The sequence below is a fragment of the Urocitellus parryii genome, chromosome 8 (genome assembly GCF_045843805.1).
Source record: "Urocitellus parryii isolate mUroPar1 chromosome 8, mUroPar1.hap1, whole genome shotgun sequence".
In the NCBI taxonomy this organism is placed as follows: Eukaryota; Metazoa; Chordata; class Mammalia; order Rodentia; family Sciuridae; genus Urocitellus; species Urocitellus parryii.
This window is the reverse complement of record NC_135538.1, coordinates 136,631,487-136,648,375: the sequence shown is the minus strand read 5'-3', so window position 1 is coordinate 136,648,375 and position 16,889 is coordinate 136,631,487. Positions and strand designations below refer to the sequence as shown.

General features: G+C 49.1%; 1 protein-coding gene across 9 annotated transcripts in view; it reads right to left on the bottom strand.

Annotated features, from left to right (window-relative positions):
- Positions 1-9,031: 9,031 nt before the first annotated feature.
- Fars2 (phenylalanyl-tRNA synthetase 2, mitochondrial) overlaps positions 9,032-16,889 on the bottom strand; it is a 507,072-nt gene continuing 499,214 nt past the window's right edge. For all 9 annotated transcript variants that reach the window (XM_077801819.1, XM_077801818.1, XM_077801821.1 and 6 more), the window contains one exon: positions 9,032-9,316. In XM_077801819.1, coding sequence (XP_077657945.1) covers positions 9,178-9,316 — 139 coding nt within the window. In that variant the 3' untranslated portion in view covers positions 9,032-9,177. The remainder of the gene's footprint in view (positions 9,317-16,889) is intronic.

Genomic DNA, 16,889 nt, shown 5'->3' with positions numbered 1-16,889 from the left:
CTGTATCAAGAATAATGACAAGAAAAAAAAAAGTCTGTGCATGTTCAGTGCAGATGCAATTTTTTTCCCTTGAATCTTTTTCACCCACAGTTGGTTGAGTCCATGGATTCTAAGCCCAAAGGTACAGAGAGTTGATGATGTGACCTGAAGATGGACAGGGGGCAGAGGGCCCTGGGGAGTAGCTCCCAGGTGCAATTTGAGTGGTGATGGTCAGTGGGCCATGGGAAACCCGTGGTTTGAGAACCGAGCGCACACAAGTGCCTGCCTTCCCTGTGGCTGCCGTGAGCGGAACCAGCTCTGGGGCATTTGGAATCTGCTGTGCACACACTGAGTCACTTAGGAGGGAGGGAAGGAAAGGCAGGCTGGTCCCATGTGGAAGGGCTTCCTTCTTGTTTCTAGCCTGCGTGGGCCAGCCCCCTTGAGGAGTGTCGGCCATCTCCACTCCCCTGATGGTTCCAGGACCAGCAGCTCCAAGGTACAGTATAGGCGCCAGTCCCCCAGGGCCTCTCTCAGCGTGGACAGAGAAAGGCACCAGCTGGGGCCTTTGTGGCTGTTGGCCCTCAGGCCCTCTGTTCCCCCTGAGCTCTAGCTGGTCACAGAATTTATCACCATGGCTTTTGAGTCTCTGGCACCTGCTGATGACGAGTGGCTGCCATCTTCAGACACCTGTCACAGGATCAGGCCAGGCATGCACCAGGACACTGGAACCTCAGCCCTGGGATGTGGGCTTTCAGAACATCATTAAAGGAGGGAAACCCTTCACACACCACCGTACCTCAAAGGGACAGGCGACAAGGATGCCGGAGGCACTTCTTCACAGGACCACCAAGTGACAACAGTCACACTCACAGGCTCTTTGAACAGGCCTCTCCAGCTTCCCCTGAGGTGCAGCTACCCAGCTGGAGCCCTGACCCCTGACGCTTTAGAGGGACGAGGCTCCAAAGATGCTGTCCACTTAGACGGGTCCAGGCTGCTGATGCAGTGTGGCAAAAGGCCCGGGAAGCCCAGCTCTGGCCCTGCTCTCCCATGCTTAGCTGTTCCTGTGTGCTAAGTGCGTCATTCGGTTCTTCTGAACTTCAGGGTCCTCACGTATAGATTAGGGGGAGACTTGAATGTCGTCGGGACCTGTTCCAGTTCTAAGGGGTCAAGGTTTCCTCCTTCTCCCCTGAATACTCATCAGAGTGGGGGCTTCTTATCAATGGCTCATGAGGAGCTGGGTTCTGTCCCACTCAGCCCTTGCTGCAAGCCTCTGAAGCAGGCACTGTCATGGTGCCATCTGACAAAGGAGGAATTGAGCCTCCCACATGGTCACAGCGATGGCACTGACACCAGTCACTGTGTTTTATACCATGAGTTTCTTGAACTGCAATGTTGTTGTAGGGACAAACGAGGCAAGGCCGGGGGACTCGGAACTGTCTCGAGTGCTGTATGTCTGAAGTGGCACCCCCTTTCTCCACTGAAAGGGCCTCTCCAGAAATCTTCACCCAGACTGATTTTAGAACTGTCAGCAAAAGAGTCTCTGCAAAAGAGTTCAATGTAGATAAACTTCCTATTTTCATGTCACCCTGTTTACTTGGCCACTGGCCGAGAAGATACCAGCACTCCAGGTGCTGGACACCCCTTACTAGTTTTTCACAAACGTATCCAGTATAGTACTTTGTAGAAATGTGCAAACAAGGCCTCTGGCCTTGAGTTGGGCTTCACAGAGATGTGTACATTTTTAAGATAAGTTACAAATGGGCCCATGGTAACAGCTGGCAGGGGGAGGAAAGAAAGGGGAGAAGAAGCTCTCCCCTTCTCAGGTGTTGTCCTTGAAGAGTTAACTTGCCCAGACAGTGAAAGAAAAGCTGCTTTTTTGTTAACTTCTGCAGACTGTGAACTTCTGAGCCCCTCCCCTTACATGCTGGGTGTAAAATTCTGGAACTCCCTGAACTCGTGGTTCAGGGGATTGATTGAATATAGCAAAAACTGTGCCCTCTGAACCTGGCTGCAGCCAAATAAAACTGTTTCCTGCTATTTTCGATGCCTTGCCTTGTTTGTCCTTACAACATGTCCAACATGTTTTCCTGCGAAGCTGTCTGATAAAGGCTGGGGCTAGAATCTCCGGGATGGCTCTGCTGGCCATTAGAAAATCTCCACCATCCACCTGGGAGAAAATTTTCTTTTTCAGTCTTAAATCACTTACTTTCATGTTGGGAATATGTTGGCTCCCATTCTGTTAGCTAGTCGGCCAGGCAGAAGGGCAGCATTTAAACCTGGGACTGGATTTTCTTCCCATTTCTTGCAGACAGCTAACCTGGCCTCTCTGTCAGCTCTCCGGCTGCTCTGAGAAACCACCGTGTTTCCCTTTCGATGACCTTGGCAATATATAATCACAACCTTCCTGGGAGCCCACAGTGTATCCAAAAGTTTAAGAATTTCTTGCCCATCCATCATCCCCCTTTTCCTTACATAAGGCCCTATGAACATGAAGGGTAGCAAACGCATATTTTGAGTCTATGTAAATATCCACACAGACTCCTGGTGTCAACTGAGGTGCTTGAGTCAAAGCAATAAGTTTTACTTTTTGTGCTGAAGTTCCCTGAGGCGGAGGTTCTGCCTACAGTGGAGTCCAGAGTGACCATTGCATATCCAGCAAAACATACTCTATCTTTTATAAAACTGCTTCCATCTGTGAAGTTCTCCACATCAGGGTCCCTGAGGGCTGGTCTGCCAGGTCTGGTCTCCTGGAGAACACTTCATCCATGACTTCAAGACAGTGTGATCAGGTTTTCCAGGTCCAATGGGCAGCAAAGTTGCTGGGTTTAGAGTTCTGACGACCTCATCGCAGACACCTGGGTTTTCACATAACGTGCCCTGATATTTGGCCATTCTTTCATTAGTCAACCAATAGTGTCCTTTATATTCTAACAATGTCAAAATTGAATGAGGAACCCTGAAACCAATTTTTGTCCCATGGCCAGTTTATCAGCTTCCAACACCAGAAGATCTATGGCTGAAAGAGACCATAAACAAGGTGGCCAGTCTTGGGCTAGAAAATTCAGCTATTTGAATAAATGTCCATGACCCCAGGACCTGAGTCAAGACACCTACAACCACCCCAGACTGTTCATGGACATACAGAAAGAAAAGATTCTGTGAAGTCAGAGAGCCCTAATCCAAATGTACTGGAAGTGTTTGTTTAATATCCTTAAAACCTTTTGTTGTGTTGGCCCCCACATCAGAGGATCTCGTTTTCCCCCCTTTGTGGCTTTATAGAGGGGTTTTGCCATGACTGAAAAGTTAGGGATCCATATATGGCTGAACCCAGTAGCCCCCAAGAATTCTCTACTCTGATGAAGGGGCTGGAATTGAGCAGATCTCCTGTTTTGAGGCTCAGTGGTTGTTCTGTTCTGTTGCTAAGTCAGATGGTAACCAAGGTATTTGACTTTTTCTTGATATATGTGGACTTTTAAGTTAGAGTCCAGTGCTGTCGCAAAGATGGTGTATTCAAGCCCCTGGGAGGAACTGTCATTTAGGGAAGGGAGGCGTACATAGAGCCTCTGGTGCTTTAAGATGCAGGAATTTTTTTTTTTTTTTGTTATCTCCTAGTGCAGGATCTTGGCTGCTAGGATTCTCCAACTCTTAAATCTAATGTAAATCTTAGCAGAGACTGATGACCTGGGACATCATTTGTATAAAAGGCACCTATGTCAATCTTGCCGTGGGCCGTCTGCCAAGGTTGGAGGGCAGCGGTGTGGTCCTGTGCAGGTCCCAGTGTGGCAGCCACATTGTGCCCACCTCAGTGTTGCTCTTTGACTGTGTGGCTTTCTCCTCCTGCCAGCTGGGAGCCTGCTCTAATTGTATATTGTAGCTGCCCCACTTGTGTTTTTGTTCAGTATGCCTGGGTACATGGGGCTCTGTGGCCCTTCCTGCTGGTGGCTCACAGTGTGTGGCTTGGAGCCAGGGTGGCACGTCCTTTTGGAGTGAGCACCCTATGGCCCACTACTGGCTGTTAACATGAACATGTTCCTGGTTCATTTGGGGGCCTGCAGCAGCTGAGCCCTCCTGAGGCCCTCCTGGGTCCCATGCATCAGATGCAGTTCTGTGTGTCTATGGGACCCTGCCGTATTCGTCAACCATCGACTTCTGAGCAAGTGGGAAGAAACTGAAAGGAGGGGCTAGGGCCAAAGGCGGGGGGAAAGCATTTGCTCCTTCTCTGTTCAAGTCTCAGTTTCTGAGCAGGCTTCCCCTTTTGTCTGGCCACACTTTTTTTTTCCTTATAAACATTTGGACCATTGGCTTAGTTCTAGTGAGACCCCCCTTTGAGTGACCTCTGGGTTTGTGGTGAGGACAGCTCTAAGGAGATCCATCCTCCTCTTTATCCTTTTGGTCTGCCTGTCTTTGAGCCTCTGGGTCTCAATTGATGAAAACTGTGGTGGTCACCTTAATCAGCTCACTGGCACACTGCTCAGTAAAGCCCTCTAGGATTGTAATTTTTGGCAAATGGCTCTCTGAGCCTGTCCCACAAAGGGTGCACTGATCACCTGTTGCTTGTGCCTGTGCATTTCTTCACTGACAAACTTGCACTGCGGCTGCAATGTTTGTTTGGTGCCCCTCCTCCCCCCGGCACCTCTGGGCAGGGAGAGGGGCGGCAGCGGTGGTGGCCTGGACACTCAGCTCTGAGTCAGTTGGGCCCACCTCTTTTGATCATTGCTGCCAGTTTCATAGGGCAGAGGGGCCTTAGGCAGATGTGGGGCCCAGAGAAATGTTCAGGGCTATCGAGGGTGCAAGAGGGAGATGCTGGAGCAGCAGGAGGCTCTGTTTGTCTGCAGATGCGCTTAGCTTAGGCTGGGGCTCAGGGCGGGCTCCAATTACTTCTAACTCTTGGGCACAGACAGTGTGTTTTATTCTCTTTTTTTCCCCCTTTCTTTTAGACTCTCTCTGAGGGCCTCTTGACATCTATCTTTAGACTTCTTCTTTGTTGGGGCCCTGTCCTAGGTCTGGATAATGGGCTGCATCAGATCAGGCATGGCCCAGGGTTTCTCCGTGTAGGAGGGAGTATGGTTTTTCCAGCTTATGAGCTCAATGGTGGAGAAAGGCTGGCACACAAAACTGCCTTGTCTCCCTGAGGTGTCTCCTTCAGGTCAACATGGGAATGTCCTTTAGTCCCTTGCAGGGGCATCTGGAGAGTTCTCATCTGAGTTGTGGCTCTGGTCTTGGGACATATCTCCCACCTTCATCTTGGGAGGTGAAAGCGTCTTTGGTCCTAGGAAGCCTTTGGCTCTGAGGCCATCACAGAGGAAGGAGTAGCCAGTATTGGGGGCCATCATTTGTTGCCTCTGAGGACAAGGGGGCTGAGGGGACAGTCTGTTGTCCCAGTGGTCTTTGCAGAGTTGGGTAGAGTGGCACATAAAGTCCTGGGTCCTCTTCTGGCTCATGGGGAAAACCGTTCCCCTTCCTGTGTTTCCTAGTCAGGTTCTCTGTTTATCTGCTTTCCGCTGGGTCTTAGAGACCACTGTGCTCCTGGCTAACATCTGCTTGGACTGTCCATCTAGACAGGCTCTCAACCAAGGGGGCTGTTTCTGCACTATCTCTTGCCAGGGGTTCCAACAACAGTCAAAGGACCTCAGCAATGACTCTCTCATCCAAAGACCCTTCTGGTGGCCTGCCCACATCTGGGGTGGGCCACTCTAATTCACAGAGTATGCAACCTTTGTGGAGTGAGTCTCACCCCAGTTACCAGGAAAACCTTCCTAAAGGTTTCTAACACACATGTCAGAAGGCTCGGTTTCCCTAGTGTGCCTCCCATGGTCCACCCTGCATCGGTGTCGCACACTGAGAACAAAACACACTTAGGACAAGACTCGCTTCGTCCTTCTCCGGCCGGTCCCCTCGCGGGGACTTGGGGCCCTCTTAGCCTTGCTGGTCGTATCAACCCCCGAACTGGAGCTTTCACCTGGACGTTGGTTGGTGAAATTCCACCATAGACTGTATGAGGTGCCACGGAACCGCGGAGCAGGACTCTGCACTTGCTTCGGCCCTCGGGTTGGGTTGGAACCCTTCCCTTTGTCCGTCTCATTCACACACTTTCCCACAGACATGGCCAGGACAGGATTTCTATACCGCCCAAATTCCAACAATTCCAACCAAACAGAAGGGGAGTCACGGTTTCCCCTCTGCTCGCGGACCCCGAACAGAGACTACTCGGGCGACTCCCCAGATCCGTTTCAGCTCCAACCACTTTGGAGGGTACTAGGGACCCAACAGAGGGTGATCAAGCCTCTCCTCCACCCGCTTAGGCCTCGAAGGGGAAGTCAGGTGGCTGCAAAACCAAATGGACCCGGGTCCTACCTGTTCAGGTGGGCGGTGCTCCAAAACCCTAATTCTGGTTCCTGCTGCCTGTGGGTTCAGGTTGTGCTCCAGGGTGGCAGCCCCAGGGCACTGGGTGAGTGGATCCTCCTTCAGGCCAAGAGTGGCCTGCACATGCCAAGGGGACCGCTGTCCCCCATCGCCCCAGGGAAGCCGGTCCCTGGAGACAAGAGAGGCAGAATAGCCTTCCTTACTTTCTCGGTCCCATCTGGGTCGCTAAAAATGTTGCAGGGACAAACGAGGCAAGGCACCGAAGATAGCAGGAAACAGTTTTATTTGGCTGCAGCTAGGTTCAGAGGGCACAGCTTTTGCTGAAATCAATTAATCCTCTGAACCCTGAGTTCAAGTAGTTTCAGAGTTTTATACCCAGCATGTAAGGGGAGGGGGTCAGAAGTTCACATAAAAGCAGTTTTTTCTTTCACTAAATTTTGGGCAAGTTAACCCTTTAAGGACAACACCTGAGAAGGGGAGAGCTTCTTCTCCCCTTTCTTTCCTCCCCCTGCCAGCTGTTACCATGGGCCCATTTGTAACTTATCTTAAAAATGTAGACATCTCTGTGAAGCCCAGCTCAAGGCCAGAGGCCTTGTTTGCACATTTCTTCAAAGTACTATACTTGGTACGTTTGTGAAAAACTAGTAAGGGTGTCCAGCACCTGGAGTGCTGGTATCTTCTCGGCCAGTGGCCAAGTAAAACAAGGCAACACGAAAATAGGAAGTTTATCTATAGTGGACTCTTTTGCAGAGACTCTTTTGCTGACAGTTCTAAAATCTGGGTGAAGATTTCTGGAGAAGCCCAGTTAAGTCTTTTCTGTGGAGAAAGGGGGTGCCACTGCAATGTGACTGCTCGTGTTATGAATTAACTCAGCTTTCTCCCTGGGGTTCATCACTTTTCTGTGCAAAACACATGGAAATGTCAAGAGCTGGATGTTCCCCAGGCTCCGTGGCGTAGGGCAGGCCCACTCTGGCATGAGTGGGCCCTGAGGGGGGTTTCCCATGAGTCCTGGAGGCTGCAGTTCTCACAGAAACAGAATAAAGGCCTAGGGAGCACCTCGGGGTCCCCTTCTGGTTACGTGCTTGGCCAAGTCCTGCAACTTCTTTAGGCCTCTGTTCCCTTATCTGCACATTTACATCATGGCCGAATGAACCTCATAGAGTGTCGAGAGGAATGTTCAAGAACCGCCCCTGTGAGCCCTCTTGAATGTCAGCCCCACTCCAGTTCCCAGTGCAGGGCTTGGCACGAGTACTATGTGACAGAGATTTGCTCGGCCGTGGGCCATGGGCCAGGCTGTTTTCCTGGTACCCACGTAGCTTGTTTGGTTAGGGATTATCCATGAATGCCGACCTGGTCCTGAGGAGGAAGGGGTGGTCTGGAGGTGCAGCCCAGGGCTGGGTCAGCATGGCCCGTGGTAAATGCTGATCACCTGTGTGTTCCCACGCAGATCCACCCACTGGAGGAATCTCACCCAGTGGGACTCACGATCCTGGGCAGGCTTTGGTTCCAAATTTGGGGTCTGGCTTCCCTAACTAGCTGCCCTGAAAACCCAAGGGCAAACTCCGAGTTAATAAGACGCCAGCCGAGGCCCTCCTTCGCTTTGGAAAGCGGCTGTCACCCCCACGTGCTCGTCGGTAATGGCCACCCCTCATCAAATATTTATCCCAGCACTCACGGTCCTCATCAGGGACAGAATCTGATTATTAAACTGGTCATGAGTGAAGAGGCAGACTACAAAGTGCCTGGGACGGAGGGGCGCATCAAAGTCCCACATCCTTCCTTAAAGGTCGCCTTCCAGAAGCTGAGGCCTCCTGCTGGGGACAGAACTGCAAGGAGCTGGCGGGCTGGCCTGCGTGTGCCTCCCAGACCCCAGCAGCTCTCTCTCCTTTTCCCCTCTCCGGTGGGGCAGAAGGTCGCTAGGCCCAAGCCCCGGGGCCAAGGGCCTGACTCCAAGCCTCGGGTTTATGGAAAGCAAATGGATGCCTTGCCCAGCTCAGAGACGACTCCTTTCACTTTGAAGGGCAGCCCTGGCATTTCACCAGTGCCCTCTTTGAAGCTTGACCTTTGCAAAACAGAAAGGAAAAGGAGGAAGGAACGGAAGTTGATTCAGAAGCCTTCCTGCGCAGACATCCTTTGCAGATACCCCGGGTTTGGTTCCAGGACACTGTAGCACAGTGGATTCTGCCATCACCTGAGTTATATGGATTTTTGGGTTTCCCAGTGCATATAAAATTCATGTTTACATTACTTTATTGTCTACTAGGCATTAGGTTTTAAAACTATGTACCTGCCTTAATTAAAAATACTTTATTGCTAAAAAAAAATGCTAATGATCATTTGAACCCTTGGAAAAATGGCGCTGACAGACTTGCTCAGCACAGGGTTGTCACCAACCTTCAATGTGTAAAAATGCAGCACTAGAAGTTTCAATAAAACAAAGCACAATAAAACGAGGTATGCCTGTACTATGCCCAGAGCTTCTGAAGTCCCGCTGCGTGGCTTCACTCATTACGTGGGTGAAGCGCCTGTCAGGAAAGAAATCATGCCTGGTGCTTAATGGAACCCAGGGACCAATTAACCACACGGAGAGCCAGTGGGCTAAGCATTTCTCAAGGAAACAGGAGGGAACTTTTTAGTGCTGCCGTTTCCCCTTCCCCCAAATAAAAGACAAATGCTATGCCAACGCCTTCAAGAGCGATCCTTTATTTCCTCGAAGTCCTCAAACTGACCATTTACCAACAGATGATTGATGTTCCAGGTCACAAACAATAGGTTTTCTTCTTTCAGCAAATCCTGGAGCCCTGAGAGGGCCACAGGCGGGGAGAAGAGGTGACATCAAAACCGACCCTCCACGCCCAGAAGCTGCACTGCGGCCTCCTGCACAGCCTGATGGACGTGTGTGACCTCTCTCTGGGACAGTGTCCGTTCCATGTGGCGATAGGTGATGCGGTAACAGTGGCTGGTCCTGTTGGTCCTACAGAGGGAAGAGAATGCAGGCGGGTGAGTGACACGTGTCTGTGACTGCAGGAGCTGGGTTGCCTGCTAGGACCAGACCTCCCCAAACGCAGTGGGGACCTGAGCCCAGGCTCCAGGTACCACCCACATCTCATTGGGGAAATATCACTTCTCACTAATGACCTGCATCTTTTAAATGCTTTGGGATGAAGCTGATGGTTAGGGAGATATTAGCTAGAATAATCAAGACTGCTGGTTCCTGTTGGACCAGATGCATAAGAGTCCCCTGGGAAGGAAGCTTTTGACAGATTTGATTTCCCGAGCTAAGCCCTAGAGAGTCTGATTCGGCAGCCAGGAGGGGGGACCTGCGTTTCTGGGCTTTTCCCAGGCTCCCCAGGTAATTCTGACAAGCAGCCAGGATTAGAAGTCAGAGCCAGCATGCCCCCACCTTTCCACAGCATAGGGGATAGCCATGTTTGCAAGGCACACTGCAATAATGGTGAGGCCGGAGACAGGCTGAGGGGTGTCTCAGCACCCCCCTAGGCCAAAGACGATCATTCTAGATGGACCATGCATGTCATGTATGTGCCGGGTAGACAATGACCTTGGCTTCCTGCTTCAGCATGGTGAGCTGACTTGACCTTCATGGGCGACTGGGTGGTTCTGGAATGCGTGAAAGCCACATCAGTGGGGCCTGCTATTTGCACGACAGTTGTGGAGACACACCATGGTTCATCTCATCAGAAAGACCATGAGGCCAAGGCTGGCTGGCCTGATTTCTCCCTGAGCTGCCTCTCACTGGCTGTGGGCCAGGGGTCTGCAACCTTCCCTCTCTGGGCATCTACATTTCTCTCCTGTACATTGTGACTTCAGAGTCACAGGAATCCCTCTTTTCTAGTCCCTGCTATAGCACGGTCCACGGCAGGCCTTCTGCCTCTCAGGTAATGAGACTGAAGTCAACCAAGTGGACCCCAGGCAGACGCCCTGGGGTGACACCGTCCAGTTCTGAGCCTGACCAGGAAGGGGCCACGTGCTCTCTGGGTGGCTTTCACTCATGCCAGAGCCTTGAGCAGCAGGCCTCTGTGGGCTGGCCACCCTCCACCCCCACAGGAAGACCTGGCAGTCTCCATCTTGGCCACCTGAGCACAGAGCCTTTGCCTCTGAGGGCCTCGTGACGCTTCCAGACTGTTCTCACTCCCGTTCACATCCCTCCCCTGTGTTAACACCAGACTCCTGGCTGCCCTGGTCCTGACCCCTCCCCCTCCCCCTCCCCTCCTCTTGCAGCATCTCCTGCCTCTGTCCCCTACCTGCGCTTGGTCATCTTGCTCTTTCTTCCTCCCACATACAGCCCCTTTCAGGAAGGACGACCTCCCAAGATGTAGGGGCCGGGTCTTTCTGAGATCCCTGCATTTCAGCCAGACACAGAGCCCCTGTTTGCAAGGAGCCACAGGAAGAAGTCACTGAGATGCTGTGAGAACCCAGCTGCAGGGCAGGCCAGAGAGCACAGGCCACCGTCAGCCGGCTCAGCCGCCCGCTCCCAGGAAGGAGAAAGGGACCTCATCCCACTTGCCTCTCTGTTCCTGCACAGCTCAGCCATGAGCAGGAGACTCAGGTGGACCATGAAAACCACGGACTCGCCTGCAGCTCAGGCAAGTAGAAGGAGGGGTGCCCTCAGCGCCCAGCCGCCAGTGCCTGAGCAGGATCTTTTGGTTCTTCCAGACCCACAAGGCAGCATTTTTGAGCCTGAATGCTTCTCACTCTTTCACCCGCCCTGACTCCGACTCTCCCGCAACAACAGTGACCACAGCAGAAAAAACTGCTTACTTACCGGGCATTACCATAAGCCCTTCGCCCCTGACCCTTCAGTTAAACACCACCACCCTCCAGATAAACAGCATTATCCTCTGGGGTACAGCTGAGGCACAGAGATGAAAGTAACTGGTCCCAGCACACACAGCTAGTAAGTGGCAGGGCTGGGTGCCATGCCAGGCAATCTGGTGGCATGTAAAACAGCACAAACTGCTGTGGGAAACTGTTTGGTGGGTCATCAAAAAGAATTATCACGTGGAATTATCATGTGGCCCAGTAACACCCAGGAATTATACCCTAAGGAATTGAAAGCCGTTGTCTTAAACAAAAATTTGTGGAAGAATTTTCATAGCAGCTCTGTCTACAGTCACCCAAAGGTGGAAGTGTTCATTAAGAGATGAATATGGGCTGGGGTTGTGGCTCAGTGGAAGAGCACTTGCCTAGCATGTGTGAGACCCTAGGTTCGATCTTCAGCACCAAATAATAATAAGTAAAGGTACTGTGTTCATCTACAAGTAAAGAATATTTAAAAAAGAGATGACTATATATAAACAAAATATGGTATGTCCATACAAAGCAATATTATTTGGCCATAAAAAGGAATAAAATACTGATATATAGGGAAGGAAACTAGATATGTGGGTGAAGTTCAAAAACATGTCAAGACATAATATACCTCATATTGCATGATTCCATTTATATGACGTGTCTAGACTAGGGAAAGCTACAGAGACAGAAAGCAGATTGGTGGCTGACAGGACCTGGGAGGAGGGGAAAATCGGGAGCAGCTGCTTAATGGGTACAAGGCTTTTTTTTGGAGTGATGAAACTGTTTTGGAACTGAGAGATGTAATGGTCATGCAATTTGTAAATGTGCTAAATGGCATTGAATTATACTCTTTCAAAATGGCTAATTTTATGTTATGTGAATTTTGTCTCAATATCATAAAAGCAGAAACCAAAATTGATTTCAGAGCCCGGCTATTAACCATCACAGCTACAAACACCTCTCTTTTCTTTCACACCTTGGATCTCTTCCTTATAGCTCAATGCTCTAGTTTGGATCCTAAATGCTCCCCAAAGACTCAGGTGTTAAAGCTCTGTCCTCCTCCCCTGGTGCTCGTGGGAGGTGGTCTAGCAGGAGGTCTTAGGTCACTGTGGGCATGACATTGAAGGGGATAATAGGAACCAGCCCCTTCTTCTTTCTCTCTTTTACATGCAGCCATCAGGTAAATGAACCCCCTCTGCCTTCATGCCCCCCATGATGTGCTGCCACAGGCCCAAAGCAACCAAAGCAAATTGGTTACAGAGTAAAACCTCCAAAACTATAATAAACCTTTCAACTTTTTATGATGATTTACCTCAGACATTTCTTACAGTAATGAAAAGCTGACTAACACACCAAGTTGTTCTAAGTAGTAATGAGGTTTGCAAACTGCTGGAAAGCCTAACTTTTTGGAATCACTCATGAAAGAGATGGATGAACTCCATGTTCTTTTTGGCTCAGCCTTTCAACTAACAGCAAGGACATTGGTGGAGATGAAGACGATTGGGATGTGCTTGGAGTGGGACCCACAGGGAGCAGGGATGCTTTAATAAAGGTCTTTCCTGCCTATAGGGTCATTGAAAGGTGTGCTGGGAAACCTGGATGTTGACTGGGAAAATAAGAGGGCTGAGAGGGTAAGAAAACAAGGCTATAGCCCTGGAGACTGGGGTAGTGCAGTGCAGTCCCTGCACCTCAGGGCTGGGAAGCACGCAGCTGCTGTAGTCTACCTGCCAGACTCCAAGGGGCCCAAAGCTCCAAGATGAGAAACTCCCTGGAGGAGAATATCTGGAGTTTTACAGGCAAATAAATATTCTCTTTTATGTGCATCACTGCTTCTACTCTTGGGAAAAATTAGTAAGATTTCCCATTACTAAGTTTGGGAGGTCAAATTCCATTATAATAAGATTGATGAGAGATTCTTAATTTTTTTTTTTGTGCTAGAATTTCATTGCATTGGGATATTGGCTAAAATAAGTTGGTTGCTGGCTAGAGCTTGAATTTTTTATAGCGATTTTGGTGTAGAGTCTTAGGAGTGTCTGAGCTTCAAAGGGCTTTGACTATTACTAGTTCATTCAGGGATTCCTTTAGCCATTCAACAAACAAGAGGTTCCAGGCACTGAGCTGGAAAGAGGTAAGCACGTGAGAAGAATCCAGTATCTCTCTGGACCAACTCATGTCTGGAGGCCCAGAGGCCCAGAGGCCAGGGGAGGAGGGACAGTGAGAGGGGCCTTCCAGGTGCTTGGCTGTGCAGTCAGCCATGCCCTCCTCCACATACAGCCTCAAGCACTCTGAGATTCACTCTTCAGATGAGTTTTCCTCTGGCACTTCCCATGGGCATTGGAATGCCGCTGTTTGTTTAGTACAGTGGGGAGCATTCAGGACCTACAAGGAGAGTTTTGACCTCCCTGTGTGTTCAGGGATTTGTGCTAGTGAGGAGAACACAGCACACAGAGCCAAGTGTACCCTCCCTTGGGGGCTTCTCGGTGAGCCCTGGTGCACTGCTGGGCCATGCCCTCACCTCTTCCACCTCCTCTGGCCTCCCATCAGCTCCCACTTCTGAGAGGCACAGCCTGGCTCATGAGACAGAAACATGATTCAAACCTTTTCTGGAACTTTCTCTTGGATCCTGTTTCCTACTCTAAGGTGACTGCCAAGGTCCACCCAGCTCCACCACTCTGTGCAAGTCCAGCTTCTCAAGCAGAAACTTTAGGAGTCAGGGCTGCCGGGAGCCTCAAGTGGGCAACTGAGGAGCTGTCGGAGGGTGGCATAAACCAGCAGGGGAGGATTCTGTGTTTGGCCATCTTCTCCTCCCTGGCACTAACTTTAGACTAAAGACAAGGATGTGTAGGTGCTGAGAACAGTCAAGTCTGGATCAGTAAAAAGGTCTGTCAATATTATCAATGTCAAAGAGTCCAGTCATCCTACTACTGGGTATATATCCAAAGGAAATGAAATCAGTATGTAGAATAGACCAGCACGCCCACGTGCATGCAGCCAAGGCAGGGGGAATCAATTTAAGGGCCCATCAATGGAAGAATGGTTAAAAAAAAATTAGGTGTTTATACATGTGTTCAAACACATACACATACATACATACATACATACACACAGGAATACTATTTGGTCTTAAAAAAGATGAAATCCTGTCATTTGTGGTAACATGGATGAACCTAGAAGACAACAGATTAAGTGAAATGGGCCAGGCACAGAAAGACAAATACATGTTCTCTCTCATTCGAGATCTAGAAGAGTAGGGGAGTAGCTAGCAAAGTCTGGGGAGGGGGTGACAGGCAGAGACTGGCCAATGGGTACGAAGTCGCATTTGGATAGGAGGAATAAGTTCTAATCTTCTATTTCACAGCCGGGCAACTTTGGTTAACCATATTGTATTGAATATTTCAAAGGTAGCCAGAAAAGAGAATTTTGAATGTTCTCACTACAAAGAAATGATAAATGTTTGAGGTAATGGATATGCAAAATACCCTGATTTGATTATTACACAATGTATACATGGAATCAAACATTATACTGCATGCCAAAAATATGCACATTTATATGTCAATTAAAATGTTTTAATTTTAAAAAGCTAAGAAATAAACATTTTAAAATGCAACAAAAATAAAAGGGAGTCCATTCCCAGATATTTCTCGTTTTTCTTCTTAAGGGATAAATCTAACAATGACCAAATTACTGCAAAGAGCATCATGGATCCCTGGTTCCAAGTGCACCATCCAAGGGATGCTGTAAGAGGACTCGGGGCCATGGAGGCTCCCTGAAAAGAAGGAACAAGGGGTCAGAGTTCCAGCGAGGGAGGAAATGCTTCTATTACACAACCATTTGGTTTATCCTGGCAACCAACCAAGATCTGCACTTGAAATAAAACCTTTCAGTGGGATCCAGCCCAAACCCAGCTCCTACAACATCCACAATAGTCTGCTTTTCCATCTGTGGCAGAGCAGCTACTGCATGTTCTTGGATGGCGTGCCCAACACCTCCCAGAATAGACTACGCATGACCAGTAGTCACTGCAGACACCACCTATTCATGCAGGGATTACTCAGAGAGAGAAGAGGCTGTCAAGGGGGAGGTGCCATTTGCAGAGTAACAAGACTGGGCTTCCCTGGCTCCCTCTTCCTCTGACTGCAGCTTGTGGGAGACAGAAGCTCGGTCTGTAGCCCCCATATCAGACATGCTGTGCCTGGGGGGGTCAATCTGTACAACGTTTCATGAGTGGGGTTGGACTTGGGTAGGAGAGGACAGGGACTAGGTCCATGGCCACACCTGAAAATGGAGAGCCGAATGGGGTGCAGGGTGGAGAAGAAGTTGACTTTGTAGTTAAGAGACACCTGGTTTCAATTCCTATTCTGTGTTTTGCTACCTGTGAGATGTGGGCCAGTTTATATAACCCCTTGGCCTCAGTGATCTCATCTGGATCATGAGGCTAACACTTGCTTCCTAGGTCTTGTGAGCACTGAATGAGGGTGGTAGGTGGCATGCTAACACAGAGCCAGGCCTCCATGAAGGTAGGTAGGTGGCATGCTAACACAGAGCCAGGCCTCCATGAAGGCAGGTAGGTGGCATGCTAACACAGAGCCAGGCCTCCATGAAGGCAGGTAGGTGGCATGCTAACACAGAGCCAGGCCTCCATGAAGGTAGGTAGGTGGCATGCTAACACAGAGCCAGGCCTCCATGAAGGTACGTAGGTGGCATGCTAACACAGAGCCAGGCCTCCATGAAGGCCTCCACAGGCTCAACACAGTCATCGCCCTTATTGGTGGGGAGTGCATTCCAAGACTCTAGTGGGTACTTGAAACCACAGATAGTACCATACTTTATACATACCATATTTTTTCTTATGCATACATATACATGATGAAATTTGATTTAAAAATTAGATACATTAAGAGATTAACAATAAAAACAACAAAATAGAACAATTTTTGCAGGTCAATTAAAAACTTGACAGTATTGTTATTTTACTTATTAAGTAAAATAAATATTACTGAACATGAAGCACCATGACACTGCACTGTTGATCTGATAACTGAGGAGACTACTAAGTGACTAAAGGGTGGGTAGTCTATACAGCATGGATACACTGGAGAAAGGATGATTCACATCCTGGATGGGGCAGAGTGAGATGGCATATTTTATCACACTACTCAGAACAATGTACAATTTAAAACTTTATGAGTTGTTCACTTTTAGAATTTTCTACTTAATATTTATGGACTGTGGTTGACCTTGGAAAACTGAAACTGCTGAAAGCAAAGCTGCAGATTAAGTGGGGACTCGAGTGTGTACTTGTTTGTCTCCTCTTCTTCCTTTACTTGTATGGCTTATTAGAGAGAGGAAGGGAACTTTGGGGAATGAAGCATTGTATTATTTTTATGTGTTTCTTTTTAACTTCTATTCATGGTCTTGGAATCTGACCCTGATCTGAGGATAGCAAGAGCTTCCTTCCAATAGAGCATAAATGAATGTTTAGCTTTAGCTGCAAAAGATAAATGAAAGGTAGAAGTCAGGGACAGCAATGAATTATTGCACAGAATTGGGAAAATTTAAAGTAACAATCTAGAAACTAAATAAATTCCTCCCTCCCTCCCTCCTTTCCTTCCTTCCTTCCTATTGAACCCAAGGCCTCATGCATCCCAGGCAAGTTACTTTACCACTGGGCTATACCCCAAGCCTTTCTTTTCTTTTCTTTACCTTCCTTATTTTAAAAAAAAATCCAAAGG